Source organism: Trichoplax adhaerens, genomic scaffold (genome assembly GCF_000150275.1).
Source record: "Trichoplax adhaerens TRIADscaffold_8 genomic scaffold, whole genome shotgun sequence".
Classification (NCBI taxonomy): domain Eukaryota; kingdom Metazoa; phylum Placozoa; class Uniplacotomia; order Trichoplacea; family Trichoplacidae; genus Trichoplax; species Trichoplax adhaerens.
The window spans coordinates 3,100,332-3,119,825 of record NW_002060950.1 but is presented as its reverse complement, the minus strand read 5'-3'; the positions used below and the strand labels follow the sequence as shown (position 1 = coordinate 3,119,825).

General features: G+C 31.3%; 2 protein-coding genes across 2 annotated transcripts in view; one reads left to right on the top strand and one right to left on the bottom strand.

The window, feature by feature from the left end:
- TRIADDRAFT_58777 (uncharacterized protein) overlaps positions 1-381 on the bottom strand; it is a gene marked incomplete at both ends in the record, with an annotated part of 1,389 nt that extends 1,008 nt beyond the window's left edge. Inside the window, one exon of the mRNA XM_002114659.1 lies at positions 281-381. Coding sequence (XP_002114695.1) covers positions 281-381 — 101 coding nt within the window. The remainder of the gene's footprint in view (positions 1-280) is intronic.
- An 8,305-nt stretch (positions 382-8,686) lies between these two features.
- On the top strand, positions 8,687-15,620 carry TRIADDRAFT_58776 (uncharacterized protein; the record flags this gene model as incomplete). Its single annotated transcript, XM_002114812.1, has 25 exons — positions 8,687-8,794; positions 9,372-9,437; positions 9,730-9,758; positions 9,908-9,983; positions 10,127-10,171; positions 10,379-10,438; positions 10,516-10,590; positions 10,719-10,796; positions 11,310-11,483; positions 11,519-11,587; positions 11,681-11,818; positions 11,866-11,921; positions 12,009-12,099; positions 12,186-12,282; positions 12,358-12,417; positions 12,508-12,622; positions 12,866-13,004; positions 13,631-13,697; positions 13,783-13,858; positions 13,964-14,052; positions 14,131-14,210; positions 14,358-14,445; positions 14,718-14,781; positions 15,248-15,363; positions 15,457-15,620. The coding sequence occupies 25 exons, from the start codon at positions 8,687-8,689 to the stop codon at positions 15,618-15,620; spliced, it is 2,220 nt and encodes a 739-aa protein (XP_002114848.1).
- Between the last annotated feature and the right edge of the window lie 3,874 nt (positions 15,621-19,494).

The window sequence follows — 19,494 nt, the reverse complement described above, 5'->3', positions numbered from 1 at the left end:
AAGATCGTTATTAGTTGTTACACGTGTTCCTAATTTAATTATTTGAAAGAATAGCGGTAAGTTCCTTATGTGTCAATAGCAAACTTCTAAATTTTTAATATTCATGCCTGTCTTAAACCAGCTTCATGACAAAGAAAACGTTAAACAAGTCTATAAATTACTATAGTCTCCGAAATTTAGTATCCCTTAACTAACTCACAAGAATTTAGATGCCTTTGTTTCTACTTTAAAACAACTATATAACTCTTCTTTTATTCAACTATCTGCCGAGCTTAAATACCTTTCGGCAGCAGCTATCATATATGAGTTATAATAGTTCATGAAATCTAGCTCATATCTGATAGCTAAATTAATACGGACATTATTCATAATTTTGGACATATACTGAACGATTCTAGATAATTAGACTTCAGTATGTTCGCACACAGAATTATTTATAGTATCATCTATAATTGAATATCTTCAGGATATTCATCACTAGCTTTACAAGACATAACACTAACATCAATTAATATTAATTACCTTATAAGAACTCTTACTACAATAAAGCATAATTTACTGAAACAAAATAATAACTATCGTAGTTCTTACTGTAAGTCATTATTACTTATCTTGATGATAGTTGGCGATCTATATCTCAAACTATGTTACGTTAAATTCCTTGAGTAACAACTTATTGCAATTTTGTGTCGATTTTGTTTGGTATACGTTACACCAATTAATTACTGCGATATTCTATAATGAGTAGTGCGTCGTATATGCCATATACATCATATTCGTAATTCACTCTCATCAGTTAAATAATCTTATCTGCCTTTTATATCATCTAAACAAGGTTTCCATTAAATTGCCTAATATGTTCGTATACGTATTTATATGTCTTTCAACTAAGATAAATTCAGAAATACCAAAAAGTAGCTATACAATAGCTAATTAATCTAATTTGTTCACAATGCAATTAAAGGCAAAACTTGTAATCCTTGACGTTACTCACTTTATTTTAGAACCAAATGCATTTCTCGTTTGTTGTCTTATCAGATTTGTACAGCAAGATTATGCTACTGCTAAATCTTAGCAGAAATCTAAGGAATATAACGGCTAGAAATAAAGATGAAAATAATAAAAATGGAGATGCAATCAAACGAACACTAGACTTCATTTAAACTATTGTAAGCAGCTATAAGACCATCTTCGTGTCAATTTGTATTTTAGTATATGCGTAGTATGGAGTCTGTGCAATAGTATTGTCTTAAATAACCATCTTGAATGAATGTATGTCAATATTATCGCACTTAGTACTAGTCGATATGACGTATAATTATCATAAATGATTGCAAAAAGTAACATCATGAAAGTCAATCTAGCTGCATTGGTTGGAAAAGAGTATAACTTACGATTAATGCCATATCTTACTTGATAAGCTCTGATATAACGAGTTATATAGATAGTAAACAAGTTCCACTTATTAGGCTGTACGAAATTACATTAATTGCGCGAAATCATATTAATTGTCATTATAGCGTTTCCTATGCCAGCATTTAAAATTTCTATACTGATACAAGTAAAGGTAAAATGTGCCAGCTTAGCAACAGTTATTGGTCTTTAAGTCACAATTAGTATCGTAATACGAAAAATCAGTATTATGATAACTAAAAGCAACTCCGTGCTTTGCGAATATTTTCTTGAAGAAATGCAATTTCTTCTTGCCTCTGCAATATCAATAAAGTTACTGAACTAGTTTATCTTACTTTAACGCAAAATCAAATTTATGATTAATCGTTTTCATGATACTGTATTATTTCGTTATATTGATTTCAGAACTTTATATTCACTTCTTGACAATCGCTAAATATTGTATTAGTAAAATATTTAAATATTTAACATAATAAGTTGCTTCCTGATCAATTACAATTTAAGGCGGAAACTACTAAAAAGTATAAGTATCTATTTCGCGTACGTATTGTTTAAATTAATTACCGAAAATATTTTGATATGGCATTAAAATGAACGAGTACGTTGACGTATTAACAATGAAAAACCATTGAATAGCGCACTTTTCTTTTAATTTCGGTAACGCGTGATTTTATTTTTTTGCGAGTCAAGCGAATGGATCCAAAGTCTTTTATCAGTGCAAGATATAACTTAGATTCTATAAGAAATATAAAATAATAATAATTATAATATACTGTAATTTTCTACGTACCATTTAGTACAATAGTCTAATTGCATATCCTTTTATGCAATGCATTTATCGTCATTGCACCGGATTTTAGATTAATTACTTTAATTATATTAAAAATGGGTTGGACTTTCATAATATATGAGCAATTATATATGTAGCGTCGTTCATATTATGATAAAGGTTGGCTATTTTGAATAAATTACCTGATATCAATATATCTGCTGTACGTTACCGATGGATAATTTTATTGGCATAAAGTTGATACGAATTAACAAAATTTAATTTCGTAAGGTATTAATGTAAATTATTGTAACAAGTTAATATCTTAGGATATCGGTGTAATTACTTTTTTAAAAACGTTTAAATTTTTTCTATATTTAATTAATAAAAATCTATTGGGGTTTTATATACTAGAAAAATGCTAATAAAACTTAGAATTTAGATCAATAAACTTATTTTAATGCTGTTACATTGAATGAGTAATATTCCTATAAAAAGTTATAATTATCGTAATTTAATTATTAACATTTTTTCATTTTGACAGTAAACATTCTTAGGTTTTAATTCCAATTTGATCATTTTAAATAGTTAAAATTAAAGTTATACTAGATCAGGCTTTCATTGGGTTTATCACCGGTTTTACTGAGATTGTCTGGTAAGAGTTGCTTTTTTCTGGAGCGAAAGAAACTTTAGTTGTAGTTACTGCGTTATTTTTGCGTCGATAATAGCATGGAAAAAATAGTGATCGGATTTCACGATTGAATATACAATAAATTATTGGATTGTAGACGGTTGATATCGATAAAGTTATCCTACTAAATGTAACGATCATTTTCATTGCTGGATTGGTTTTATTATCATGTAGCAGTAACTCAGGTGCAAACTTGCCTGTAGTAGCTTCGAAAAGTAATGTTAAGGTCCAAGGCAGAGCGCATAATAAAAATGTAATAGTTGTTACTAGCAACATATAAACGGTTTTACGCTTAAGATTTCTACTATTAGTGGATTCCTGTCCAATCGCAGTCGTTTTCGTGGTAAGCTGATGCAATATCAAAGTATAAGCAGTAATCATTACTATGGTTGGAATAACAAATTGAAATATAATCAAGATGAAGTTGACAATAATGACCCAGTGAGAATAAATTGGAAAAGGAAGGCATTGGTTTTCAATAGACCTAGCAGTGAATAGGAATGGAAGTGAAATAAATAATGAAATAATCCAGGCTAAAGCGCATAACATTTTACATTTTTTAGGGGTTATTTTTTTAGTAGGCCGAAAGATAGCTCTATAGCGCTCGAGACTAATTATAACTAACGTTTGCACAGAGGCTGTATAAGACCAATAGGCAGGGAAGACGATACAGACTTTACATAGGATTGTGTGAATATGCGATGGTATTGGAGCTCTGCTTGTATTAATTGCAGTAATTACGGTAGATATAATTGACAGAGAAAAAAGTAGATCACAGCCAGCAAGATTAGCCATAAAATAATATGTTTTTTTACGTAATGATTTCTTAAAATGGGTGCCAATAATTAAAATAATGTTCAGGATGATACCAGCGCCAATTATTACCAAAGTTATCGCTCCTAATCTAGCAAGTAATTCTGCTGATGTACTTAGACGGTTAATAGTGTTATTGGTGGATGTATTAGTAACATTTAGACTATTCATCCTCCTAAATAAAAATCAGGGAAATGATGGTACGAAGGTGAAGTTGCCGAAAGCTTTATTCGAGTAATGAACATAAAATCAGAGAAAAGAGTCTTTATAAGGTATTAAGGCCTATGTTGTTTTCAATACTTTTATTGATTTTCATTTTGCACTGTAGCTGTCAATGTCGATGATAATAATTGTTAAGAAGCACTTTCTCTGACAATGACGTATAATTATTGTTACTGTCATTTAAAATTTGATTAATTTCAAGTTAATTTTCCATTTGATAATATATGCGCGTATATATAATTAAATGGATAGAGGTAATATTTAACTTGCAAAGAATGCAATGTCTTAAAACTTTACAATAAATGTAGGGCTAAGATTTGTGAAGGGCACGTTTAAGTTAGTGTATCGAGTTTACGATGATATTAAATTATTCTTCGTTGGATTCCATGGCACATAACACGTAAATGCATGCTTAAAATAGGTCAGAATTGATTATATTTGATAAGGTAATTGCTGTGAATACAGATGAAGTTGCTGTCTATGAATGATATGGAAGGTAGCTTAGTTACTGTTAATTATTGCGTGCAAGAGTTGTTCCTAATAAGGCCTTTCATTCAAATCCATCAATCTTCATTACCCTGATCCAAGCATAAATTTAATTCTTATTTAAATTGGCTATAAAAGTTCCGTCCTCATTTAATACATTAATGTAGTAGTAATTAATTAACGTGCTTTAATTGTAAATCACGAATAGTATTTAAAAGCAAGTTATGCAGTATATTGAAAAGTCTTGTTTTTGAATTATTAGATACTATCATTATTTGATATGCATAGGTTTAAGATTTTGTTGTTTATCAATTAATAGTTTATGATTTATGATGCAATTCTCTTGTTAATAATAGCTAGGCTGTAGCGAACAAGTGCCAACTCTACAAAACTGATACTTAAGGTTGATCAAAAACTATATTCTACAAATCAACTTTATGACATAATGGTCCAAATTTGGCTCTCAGTATGTTTTCTACTGCTTTTTATTAAGGCTGTCGTATATTTCTAGTTTGTTTTATACAACTGCAAATTTTCGGATAGTGTAATTGTTAAATCCTTGTATAACAATCTGCTTGCAATCAAAGTAGAAAATAGAATATACCTAATTTAGACAAGAATCAGCCAAGGAACTCAATGCAAAATTCATCTGATAATTACAAATAAGAAAAGCCTAGTTGATTCATTTTATAAAGAGTAATCCTAATTTTTTAGTGGTAGGAAGAATTATATATATAAAATAATCGATATACATTTGCAATTGTCATAGTGAATTGAATACAAAGTTACAGTCTCAATTAGGCCCACTAGCTGACCCTTGTCCTTACGTAGATGAATCAATAAATAAAAGAAATATTATAAGTTAAACTATAGGTTAAATGATATGAAGACCGATTTGAATGATGTAGATGGTAATAAAGTGTATATGCTGTAGCATCGATAACTTTAAAGAATTTTAAACTGCTTGATTTCTCTGTCATATTTATCAATATTATTCAATTGTCATAGTAATTTTATGATACAGCAACCGATATTTTGATAAACTTGGTATTACCGCCCAATTGAGATGGAAAAAATATCCACAGCAATAATGATAATGCAAATGAGGATCACTCAAATTGATTCATGATATTTATACTACAGATAGACAATATCAACAAATTAAATAATAGTAGGTTTTTGTGTACATGTTATCTCTATCTATAAAAGCTGCACGGTTATAAATTATTTTATCGGCTCTCGAGATAGGTTTAAAGTAAATGTGGTATTTAATTAAGGCATGGCTGAATGATTGAGTTCAAGAAGTGAAGACTTGTAAAACTAAAGAAAGGAATAATGATACATTCTAAATGTTGTATATTAAGTAAATCATCAGTGGGTGATTAAATGCAAGACATGAATATTTAAAAAATTAAAGTGTGGCATCATGTTAACTTAATACAGTACATGTAAACTTATTACTTGCCTTAAACCATTTTAGTTCCCTCATACCATTAAAATTAGCGCTAATCTGTGTATAAGCGTATCATTCATTTTATTAGAACGCTACTTAGACATTCAGCGCGATGCTGTAGTACTACTAGTAGAACGTCTATTATTCTGCCTTATAAGTAGACTTTCAATCTTGAGAAGATATTTCTATATCAGTACATTTATATCGTAGATTGTACAATTTTACAATGAAATAAAAAAACGCTACGGCTCATTGGCTATTCTACTTTTATGATGATACCGTAAATTGATTGACGAAATAAAATAGCTTATTTACTTTAAAGAGGATGAGAACTATATATGGCCTATCAAATCACATTAACTTTAAGTGTCGTCGATCAATGATTTGTTATGGTATCGTAGAAGATGTTTCTCCAAATGTAAAAAAACAATATGATTGAATAAATTCAACAAGAATTGTGAATCGGAGTTATTTACAATAAAACAACGGTAACTGTTCGTAAATCAGTGCAATAAGCATGGATACAGATTGCAATATTGATTTTTATTGGTTTCCATATGAAAGAAGCACTCGTCTGCTCGATGATAGCAGGAGAATCAAGTTTTGCATACGCGTACGCTATTCTATAAGAATAGAAGTAGGAATAAGCACTGTAAGCGCTTACCGTTTACTGTTTTTGTCCAGTTAGAGTAACACAGAACATTAGTGCAGACCGGAGCTATATACTGTATAGTGAGTGATGAGTTCATTGCCTAATAATACATAATCGCAGATTTTAATGCCTTTTCTCTAAAAATCAATGCAAAAAAACAATTTTAGCGATATCAATCTATTTATACTACGCTGAATAAGCTTTGCCTTCTATAACAGCAGTAAACAAAATACCGTATATAAGTGCAGTAATGTGAAATTATGCAATATATCAATGATATGAAATATTTATTGACACAATTTTGGAAGTATAATAGCTTGCTATCAACAGTATCAATAATCAGTTCAATTTCATTGTTCTGAAGTTACTATGAGTTCATTTACTGTCCATATTTGTCAGTTAAATGTTATTTTAATTATTTTTTATTATAATTATTATTAAATATTATTTTATTTTTTAGTCGCTCAGGAACTATTCATTGAAATACTATGGCGGAGACTTGTTATTCTAGCCTGAGTGTGTCATTGCATGCGTACTCTTGCGCTGCAAATTACGGACAACCACTGGGCCAAATATTGTAGATGCTTTTTCTTCTGTAGTTATTTTTCTGCTTTTCGGTCTACATAATTGCTTTATATGCGGTTCGTAATACTGCTTGAGTCAAGTAATCAATCTTGTATGATGTGTAGAACAATGTAAAGCTAATTAGGAAATTGTAATATAACGAACTAAAGCAGATTTAGTTGTTACTTAGAATAAACCTGTCAGTTCGATTCGTTTATGTCATCGTAAGGTTAGTCACGTATTAGTATATAGTACAGGTAGAATATAGGAGATTATTGTATCTAGTAGTCTACTGAAGACATTGAGCCGGCTTCATGAGCTACTGGTTTCTCTCTCTTTCTTCAGTAGTCCCTTATTGAAGTCGTAGCTGAAGAGTAGGCCATCATCCCAACCAATCAGTTTGATATGAAGGCATATTTCAATCGAATTATCATGTTTGTTATACGGGTCTTGAATATTGCTTGGCCAGATGGGCCATCAATCCCTAGCAGAACTGATATCAGGTCCTATCGAGAATCTAAAGTGCAGTCTATTACAGGCAATTGTGAATCATCGTTTGCATATTTAAGCCATTGATCATTGGATAGTCTATCGTAAAGACCCCTATAAAATGGAAGAAAGAGTCAAGATGGACGACTGTAGACTTGATCTGTCTACTGCAATTTTGGCCTGATAACATGTATCCATTCTGCATCAATTTAAAACTATGTGTAAGTAGAATCAGTCCACCCTGAAAGCACTTGGATAGAATTCATTCATTGCTCGTGGACAGCATGGAAGGTCAATTCCTAGCAGAACCAAATACGCAGGTGCAGTGGTACAGTACATACTACTGTACTTAGTACAGTAGTGTGCTGTACTGTACTGTACTGTATGTACTGTACAGTACTGTACACTCGTGATAAAGTACTGTACTGTACTGAGTGAGTACTGTACTCTCAGTCAGTGCTCCATACAATCCTACTGTACTGTACAGTACTGGACAGTACTATAGTACTGCATACCGCATACTGTATTACTGACTGTACAGTGTACAGTGTACAGTACTTTGCCATCAAATATCTGAAATACTGTGTACTGGTCTGTACTGTACTATACTGTACTGTACTGGACGGACAAAATGTGAACCGCATTCGGTCTGTCGGCGACTACCGTACAGTGTACAGTGTACAGTACCATACTGTCCAGTACTGTGTACAATGTACTGTAATGTCTTTGCTGATGGCGCAATCTTCCTTGGTCCATTCCTGTACTAGGGGAAGCAAGGTGGCGCTGCTCACAAGTGGATGCCAGAACTAGAGTCCACCAGTGGCAAATAATTGAATGTCATTGCATAGATGCAAATAGCCTCGTTTACTGATCGTTGTAGTCTCGTCTACTTTGGTTAGTCCACTGTGATTCTAGGCCTGATAAAATGCTTCAATACTGCATTCATTTCAAACTCTCCGTAAGTAGAAGGAAGTCTGTATATTGCTATTTATTCCAGGTAGGATCGTAACCAATCGACTGTACCCTTGCTGAATCTTGTTTATATACAGTATATAATACTATATATTATACACTTGGATAGTAGGAGGAAATTTCTGCAATTGTGCGAGTACTGCAATTGGCTTAATGTGAAAGATGGATAGGTGGTCTCAACTAATTGATACATTTCGTTATTCAACGGATACTCTACGCTTGCAACGCCAAGGGATCGACTTACAAGATTTATTACTAGATATACTGCAGGTACGGTCATGAAGAGGCGAAGAGAAAGCGTACCTACTTGTCATAAAATTGAATAGAGAATTTTGAAATACTCTACTGTTAATACACAATGTGACGCGTAAATACTCATATTTGCTTGCATGCTCGATTGCATGCTTATCAGGTTAGATTGGTTCTTTAACTTACCAGACTTCGATAGAGGAACGCTTAGTCCTACTTCTATTGTATTCCCTTGTAGTCAAAATAAAACGTATAATAATCATAGGTTGTAAATGAGTTGTAGTAATCCTACTTAATGTCAAACAGCATCAAGTCGATTGGCTTGGCCTTACCTACCTTATTCAATCTGAATTGTTATGCTTGGATTCAAAGGATATCTATGATTAAATGCTTGCACCTTCAATGACATGTTTGCCAGATTCGATCGGTACTTTAACTTGCCTGACTTTTATATCGGAAGGCTTAATCTTGCTTCTGGTGTTGACACCATGCAGTGAAAATACGCGCACAATCATCAATTCTAAATGAGTCGTTGTAATCTTATATAATCATACACACTCAAGTGTAGCTTGACTGACGTATCCTTATCGAATTTCAGTTGATTTGCTCGGATTCAAAGGATATCAATGGTAAAATCAAAGCTATGTCACTCTTACAGGAAAGGGTAAGAATCCATATGATGATAGCATTGGTGGAACGGTCACTGGCGTTCTACCCTTTATTTGTCATTCCTGTCTTAGGGATTGATTGTAACTTATACTGACCATTAAATAGGTTGCCATTTGCAATTGAAGCTTGACATATTTAATAAACTTATAAATACACCTGTAATATATTCTAGCCTATTCATTGTATCAGTAATAATCCGTATACTTGACCAAGTCGAAAGCTAGAGATACTATACCAGATTATGTTATGCAAATTCTAATTAACGATGGGCCGACTATTTATTTCAGGCTGACATTCTATTAGTGGATGAAACCAGGTAATGGAAAAAAGCTACGATACTCGTATACCAATTGAATATCAACTACACATACGACTCTGATTGTTTCTTTGTAATGCTTTACGTATAGTATTGTTACATAAGTATATCTGGTTATTTTTAACTAAATTTATTTATGCATCGAATAGTCAAGAACAAGCTATTGCTTCACTATTAGGAGTTCTACAGCAAATCCAAATTCCAGAAACTGTATTCCCTACTTATGTTAGTAACCTAACATAGCATGTAACGATACACAGTAATGAGGAATATGTTGCCTATTTTAGTATAAACGATCTAATATCGCATAATAATGTTATTTCTCTCTTCAGTACAATTGCATTACTAACTTTCGTTTCACCGTCTAGATTATGATTACTATCACTTCGCTAGTGATTCAATTTGATATCAAGGTAATTGATTATTATTATTGTGCACCAACAATTAAAAAAGAGTTTGTGGTATATACCAATATGCACAAAGATCGGTAGTCATTGGGTAATACTAATCAATGGAAGAGTTAGCTAGATGTACTGGTCAATATCGTTTCTTATTCTAATCCTAAAATCGATTGAAAGTAATACTTGCTATAATCAAAATTTCCTCCTAATTTTATATAGAATGTTTTTCCTGACTTGTTTGCAACCTTAATCCAAATTTTATTGAATAGAATTGATAGGGTAAGTGTAGCATTGATTATTTCATATTTGCGATTCTAGTCTCTAGTCTAAAAATTTCTTTTTATATCATTCGACAGATCAATTCTGGAACTGATCGTATTCTTAGGGGTTTGGCTTGTCAATGCTTGACAGAAATAGAGCAATTATACCCGGTGCTTAAACCGAAAACTAATCATGCATTTCTTATATCTCTTATAGCCTAGTAGAAATGAATGTTTGATAATTATTACGTCCTTGTACATCAATTTGTTAATGTGCTATTTTTAATTTTTATATCAAGGGCTTACTTGGCCATCGTCTGGACTATTATTACAACTTATGCCAAGCGGAATGCAGCCATATTTTTCAACACTATTGGGTGAGATAATTACGACTAAAGCATAATATTAGAGATATGCCAAGAATTTATCTTGCAATTTATGAGGCAGTACTTGATGTCGTGAGAATAATGTAGAAGGCTAATACATTTTCTAAAGTTGACATGAAAATCGTTTATTCTAAATTCTATCGATCAGAAATTCTTATTCTGTGACGTTTTCATAACACATTGATCGACTGTTGTCACCGCAGATTCTTTTCACTACAGTTTTAAAGAATGCCATTCAATGCATTATTCATGAACCACGCAAGTATGATTTACTGTGATATTATGCTCCTCTGGCATTCATTTAATTAGCTCAAAATTGTATTCCATTATTCTGTAAATATATTTTAGCAATTTGTCTTTGAAAGATCTTTTCAATGGAAAACTAGAGTCTTCTAAGGTGGTTTTATATTTCAATTCCCATTAATTTTCTGCAATAGAAATAATTTATGTATGCATTAAACTTTAACGGTAAATTTATATTTGCTACTTAATTCTGAAATTTAGGCTCTTTTGGAAAAGAATTTATCTTTTACGTCCAATCTTGAAATGGTTAATAGTGCTGAGCCACTGCTGTCTGATGATGACAGCAACCAGTTGAAAGCAATCATCTCCTTTGTTATGGATTCCGATAATTTTATGCTGTTAACGCCAACTGGGCAAATGCTGGTAGTCCTTAAGGTAATAAGTGTTTTGCTGTCTTTAAATAAAATTAGCCTATTGGTAATCTAATCTTTATCGTTCAGCTTGTAGAATGTGTTACAGTTTCCAGACTATCGCAGAAGGTATGTTCCTATCAAGTATATCTGTGCTAATACTATAAGCTCCACAATTTAGACTGATAATATATATATACTATGTTATGCTTAATTTTTCAGACCTTTAAATTACTTATTTTACAAAAGATGGTTACTTGCGATTTACCTTCACTTCAATCAGTAATGCTACTTAAGGTAACCATTTATGATCGATTAAAGTATTCTAGCTATGATTATAATCTTGCACATGTAACTGAGGTAAGAAGTAAACAACATAATATACAGTATTTGTCTTTCATGAGTAGATGAAATGTGGGGACGAATTATTTAATCAAGACGACGATTATTACCTTTTAGAACGGTAATGTTATTAAAAATGGACCGCATTCAGATGATTAAATGTACTAGAAATCTACTCTTGAGTTAATTATTCTGAATTGTGTTCTAGACTAGTATTGATGATACGGTCTCCTATGATTTCGCAAGAACAGCAATTGATTTATTGCGAATGGATCATGCACTTTCCGGATGATAGTAAGGTCGGTATTTGTAGTCGTAAATGATAACGATTGCAAAACTTAGCTCGTCAGGCTAAATAAAAGAATATGACTTTGAATCGTTGTAGCCGATTGGAATGCGTTGCACAAAAGACATTTCTTTACCCTATTTCTGGGATTATAACCTTATCGTCTGGTTTTATCCGCAAGTCTATGACAATTTCGGTAATAAATAAAGTTGCTGTTACCTATTCGTGTTACTATTTTCAATGACATTAAAAATTTAAAATTGCCTTTTAGACATAATTTTACGTAAATTGATCATATTAAACCATTCCTTTGAATTGGGTGAATCTAGAGGTACGATAGAAATCATGATACAATGTTAAATTAATTATCTTAAATTCAACTAATGGTAAAAATTTACATTGCTGACGTTATTTGCTGTAGAGACGACGACAATCCTTATCGGCTGTCTAACTGGACTTATGCAGCGTACTGACATTGCTGCTAGCTCTTTAGCTGTAACGACACTATTACGTGTATTCTACAATTTTTGTCAAAGGTTTCTTGACAGCAACAAGTCTTTATCTAGCAGTATGTGCAGTTGTGTCCTAACAATTGTCAAGCGCCATCCTAATTTCACAATCCATATACTAAATTTTATTCGTTGCATTTCGGACACGCATACTGGCAGGTACCGTAATTATTCAAACCTGCCATTATAGACGGTTACTTTCTATGTTTTTTAGAGATAAAAATGTTCACGTTAAATTATAATTTTGTGTAAATTTACTTTTCTACTTAGCGGATTTCAACTGAACGTGTTGAAATCTTTAACGGATTATATTGCCTCTGTAATACCCATGACCCAAGTATTGCCCAATCTATTAGATCATTTACGATTGCTAGAAGTCTCTGCACAAGAAAAGGAAATCAAACCGATGGTATAATTGCCTTGAAACTTAAACACGAAACATCTACATGCTTTTTGTAGTTGAACTATAGTAAAATTAGATAAATAATTACTATTTATATCTGTAATTCAATGATATTAAAAATTGTTATATAAAGGTTATCGTGCAATTTCTTCAAAATCTTCTTGAAACCAGTGATATATGTCAGTTTGGCATGTGGAAAACTGGTCAAGCAGTACTTTCTATTTGCCGTTGCATAATGATAAACCATGATACGACATACATATTGAAAGGTAACAAGAGAAATTTTTTATAGAAATATGTGTATGAATAGCGCAAAAATATATTTAGCTAATGCAAGATGTACTGTTTTTATAGATTTATGTGAAGTTTTGATGAAGATGAAAGATTATTTTAATGATGTTGGTATCCTTTTACTTTCTCGCTATTTCAAATCATAAGTTTTAGTAGTTGATAATCCTCATATTTCAAAAAGTTTATTCTTAACACGTTTTATTAAGATATTAAAGATCAAGCGTATATGTACTATTGTTTGCTAACAAGCGTTTCTAATGATAAGGTAAATTATTTTACATGATTCATTGGTCTGACGGTTAAATTTACATTGTGGACAATTATTCGAATTCTTATTATAGTTGAGAACTATTCTGTCGGCAGGTTCAAGTAATAATCAGTTAGAATTAATTTCAAAAATTGTAGTAGGTAAGATTTGCTATTGTACACCAACGTTTGGTAACTTAGTAGCATTTTAAGATTACTAGCATAAAGATTGTTTTTATGGTAATAGACGATATCTCGAAACTATCAAAAGAAGTTGATTTGCCGGTCATAGAAGTCGACGATTTAGGAATATCATTGGCAAAGTAAGCTATTGCTGTCATTTTATGTGAAAAATTAGGCTGTCTTTGTATTTAATCTGATGTTAAAGATGCTCATAATTTATACCTGGATTCTTGGCATACCGATAGGGTTCCTAAAAATATGTATACAGCAGTCGATTTTAATAGCAAACGCGATCGCTTAGTTATAAGTTACGGAGATATTGTACGAGAAGAAGGTTTGTGTTTGTCATAACCATAATATATCTAGCAGTAATAGGCATCTACTGACACAGGCCCTTACTAAAACTTAATAGGTTTATTAGATCATTACTTTAAACAACTAACTAGCTCGGAAGAGTTGTGGACAATAAATGTTGAATGTTTTATCTATTACGTAAGTATAGGATTAATTCGATCTCTTAATTGGATATGTAAATCAAGCTGATTTGGTTCAAATATACATATTGACGTTATTGTCTTCTACTGTATGCAGTATAATTTATTTTTAAGATTGAATTAGTATTTATCTTTCACAAAATAGAAGGAAGATTTAGCCGTTGACTATGAAAAGAAGTATGTTGCTATTGTACTGGAGTTAGAAAGCAATAGCAATTACAAAAGCGTTAATGGTATGAGGATAGTAATTATTTCAATACTTGCAGAGAAATTTTTAGCGTTTGTAAAGTTGCATTGTCACCAACTATATTGTAAGTGATAATTTTCCCATTGATGACTAGATGTTACAGTGTCATTCCTATCGAAGGAGATATCTAGCGCACCTAACCCAGGTGAATAATGTTATAAAATCGCTCTGTTATGAAAATAGTTGCAAGCCTTTGATAAAATGTTCATATTTTGGTTATTGTAACTTCAAAATTGATTTGTACGCTCATTTGCACAGGTTGTCAAACGGTTTTTTTTAAGATTCAAAGTGTTGATCCTTTGCCATGCACGTTGAATATTAAGTAAGTTATTTTAAGAACTCATTACTTAGCTTCTTTGCTATGTGATAATAAGTTACTGATAACTTACGCGTATATACTTTCTTTAAGAGCTACAGTTACCGACAACGAAAATAGAACATGTATTGCCCCGCTGGATCCATTATCCATTGAATTTCAAGATGTTATTCTTCCTTTAGCTTTGCCAACAGATTACTTTATAGTATGTTCAGATTTAATATCAAAAGATGATCTTGGTTATGGCTATAATTTGTAACTTCTGCAATTAGTTAAGGATATATTCTTAACGATATGAATATCAAGTGTCTTCCATTTATCTTTAGAATGATAATGAGGTCCTTTCGAAAAGAATCCTTTTCGAGCAGCTGTGGTCATACATTGAAGGAAACCAATGCAAAATGTATTATAATACATACTTGTTAGAGATTTCAAATTGTTTTAAGTTTTGTCATGAAAAAATTTCTATTAGGGCTGGAGATGGAAAACTTGGTGCAATATCAATTTGCTGTCTAAATCAAGCTGACTCTCAAGAATTGCAGGATACTTTGGTATCAACACTTTCTGTTTATGTTATTGATCAAACTGGTAATTATTAAATTTCGTCTCTAAGGTGTATTGTTTTAATTTCCAAGTATATGATTAGTCTTTCTTTTAAATTTAAATATCAAAATTTTGCAGATGAGATCTGGATTGGCTGGTATCTTCCGCCTCAATATCATGTTTTACTGAAATGTTATCATCATTTAGATCACTACATAAAATTTGTAATTGCTACCGATTATTGGAAATTGTTAACATATGTAGATGATTATTTGCATAAATTTGAAAAATTAGTATCATGACTCACTTCGGAGAGTGCTCAGAATTCAGGAATATAGAATTATTGTCATGGAATAGTTTATATTAGTCATTGAAGCTCAAACATGATACTAGGACATTTAACGACAAAAAGCACTATACATACGATATTTTGAAATCCAAAAATATCTTTATTAAAATTTTATATATTGAATAATGCACAAGCAATAGGATATTGAAAGCTTTTGTCCTACGATTGATCGTACAACTGTATATAGAACTAAAAATTATTAAATATATTGTTACGCTTTTTTAGCTTTATATAAATTGTAATGACCGTGTCATAGTCTTCTGCTGTTACAGTCTCATACTAGAAATAGTTCAAGTGCGCCGTTTGACCCTATTAGCCACATACTGTACTACTACAATCAGCTGAGATCATTACAATAATTAAAGGTAAAACTATTTTTATATTTACGTAATGATATATTTAACGATTATTAAATAGTAATTATTGATGTTTCCTGACCTAATTGAATAATTGTTTTCTATTATATATATACTTGATATCTAATGAAGAGCCATGTTGTCTGTTAGAAATTGCGATGCTTTTTCTATATGTTTTATGTTTTAGTATGAAATCCGCTCTCACTAAAGAGTAACATTATGTAAATTACAAGATTTGGGATTTTCATAAATGTTATCAGTGGTTACTTGCTACAATTGTGTTAACATGCAATTGAAAACTTCAATACAGCCAAAGCTTAACAGATTTTTCAAAGATAATAGCTAAGGTTACCAAAACATACCGTAATTTTTAGCTAGTAAGGGTAGGTCTTAAGCAAACTTAATAATACTATATAGTAGCTTGGCCACGCTAAAATTTTTAGTGAAGTATTTCTCAAATTTCAAGAATTAAATACAGTACACTTACTTCTTAATTTTAATATCGTTTTATTATAACGAAGTAATCGTTATTTAATAGTTAATACTACTTTATTAATGAATTTAAATAGATTTAAACAGATATACGGTATAAAGTACATGGATTTCTGACTTAAATTAGAGATATAGCGACTGTAATGATTTTCAAGGCATTTTTATGCAATCTTAGGTACGTGTTACAGTGTTATATACTGTATTACAGTAGAAATATCTATGTTAGGATAATTCTATTAGACTATCCTTATTTAGTTAACTTCTAATTTGGATATACTGGGTTTTAATATAGCACTGACTTTTTATGACAGTAACACTTATACACATACTGAAATTAATAGTTATAATAGGGAATGCAAATCATCTGCTTACAGTTCGAATCATTGTGATTGTAATTTACTTATGGTAGACTGTAAATTATCATGGAAATGTTCCGTGATAGGACAGATCGTAATCTGACTATTCTGTATTAGTCATTACATGTCTATGTTCGTAAATACTGTTGTCTGCATTAAGGGAGCAGTAGCTAAAATTAATATCTAATTCAGTAAATGATTGTAATGTTAATTGTATTAACTATGACTCATGAACTATTGAGAAGTAGTATATAAATGCAGTATATTGTGAAATAAAGAATTATCCAACTTGGTGTTTAACGTAAAATACGAGGCGTTTAAGTCTTTGTGTAGTCTGCTAGAAGAGCAAAAGTGTTCGTGATAGTGCAGATATCGTTCCTTGATACGTGGTTCAAGGAATTGACTTATTCATCGTATATTGCGTTATCTTGTTGCAAAGCTGTTTTGTGACAGTACGGTAGTTCTATTATTTGCACGAAATTGTAGCCATTGATATCCATTATCGGGATTGAATGGATCCACGTGTAGAAATGAGTGGACTAAATAATATAAAACAATAATTAGAAGCATCTATCTACTATCAGTGCCTGAATTGAGTCATACTAATCTAAAATGGTTAAAGAAATAAAATTTTGGTCTGAAGTATTTTTTCTGCATCACGCATCTTTAAGGATAATTAATCATTATCGGTCGTCCTGCTATAGCAGAGATCATGTCGATGAACTTGGACTATCTTACAGAAATAAGGTCTTGATTTACATTTGTATCACCAAAATAAATCGACACTGCATGACTCAGTATAAATCCAAATGTAATTAGATAATAATATTTTATTATTTATCTAAATTATAATATTTGTTTGCGTACAATAAAGCATCCCTAATCTAGAAAGAGTTAATGGACTTATTATCTCAATATAAAGAAAAAATTGGGTAAGAACAGCTTGTAGGAACATAGACGATAATATAGACGAAACATTTGTAGAGTATAATACGTATGTCTGATAAGTATCTGTGATTATGACTTCCTATACAATTATCTGGCACGTCATATTAAACTAATTAGTAGTTTTCATTACATTTAAATTTTTGTACTGATCATTAAACTAACGTTTATTGCACCGTATCAATTACGTTGACATGTTATCATTTTCTAAGCTATGTCTTCTGTAGTGATATCTAAACCTAAATGATCAATATTAAGACAAGTGAAAATACTCCGGATAAGCTGCGTTATCGTTAGAGACAACGAAAATTGTTGGATGATGTGCTTTATCTACAATAGAATGAACGCGTATTGATTGGCTCTCAGGAATCCTTTGCAGATTAGGTTTGTCCTTGCCGGTAGATTTTGCATAAATTCCTGCTAATACACGAACGAATAGTAACATATTGCCGTATTGTAAGGCCTTTTGAGGCTGATATGCGAAATAGGTTCCTGTACCATGCAAACTCCCTATAAAATGAATAAATTAATTGTAAGCACTAATTCATTGTTTAATTAAAATACACATGTTAATAACGTTATGTCAGAATTGATAAGCTAATGTGTTGTCAGGTAGTAATACATAGTAGTCGGAGCGTAATCGCCTTCAATCAAATTTCCTCGTGTTGTTTTCATCGGATTAAAGCTTTACAATCAACAAGATAAGGTAATTATATCTTTATGTAAATTTATGTTCTTAAATTGAAGTTAAGGGTGTCCAATGGCTAATTCTAATTGTAAGATTATGAAATTAATTTATAAATCGCTGATATTGTAACTTAGTCAATAAACAAACAGACATAAAATATTGCTAGGTTATAGACGCTCGAGATTATCATATCCATCTTCTGTATGTTTCAATAATATAGAATTTTGGACTTTGAATTCATTCTAGTTATCCTTACATTACGACAGAGGCTTTGTATTTAATTCACTATCATTCACTTTTACGAAATAAATAGTAAATTTTAATTTTTTAATTAAAATTTACAATTTATTTTTAGCTACAGAACAGCATGTATTCAGAACCTTCTATGAGTAAACGAAATTCTGAATAGGATGCAATTTAATTAGCTTTATTGCTGCAATAATTTCTATAAAATGTCGTGCATTCAGCAATTTTTGCTAGATCCTAAATTCCTAACTAATATCTTAACGTTTTAATTTGAGGTATCGAACTTGACTCATATATCCTATAATGATATTTTAAGCTCTATCTCTTTATACAGCTTTGCAAGCTATTACAAAACGTTTCTATTAGTCGGTATATTTCCTTGATTTTTTGCTCTTCCATTTATTAAAGTAAAGTAACTATAGTTCTTCTAGGTGTGGATAATGCTTTTATTCTTTTAGTGCTATGGCCTACTGTCACAAAACATCTTTCGTGAACGTACCTAAACTAGTCTATCTACCTTATGGTTCTCCGACTAAGTCTGGAGATCCTCAGTAAGAGAAAACTAACTTATTCCTATACTATAGTAATCAAGTCAAAACGATAGGTTTAGGTTAATAAATACATTTATTACTAGCTTGCTTACGTTTGTACCAGTGTACCCTACGTTAGCCTCAGTGGAACTGAGATTAAAAAGTAATATTCAAGCTTATATATAGTTTCATGTGTCACGCTGTATTCTACTAC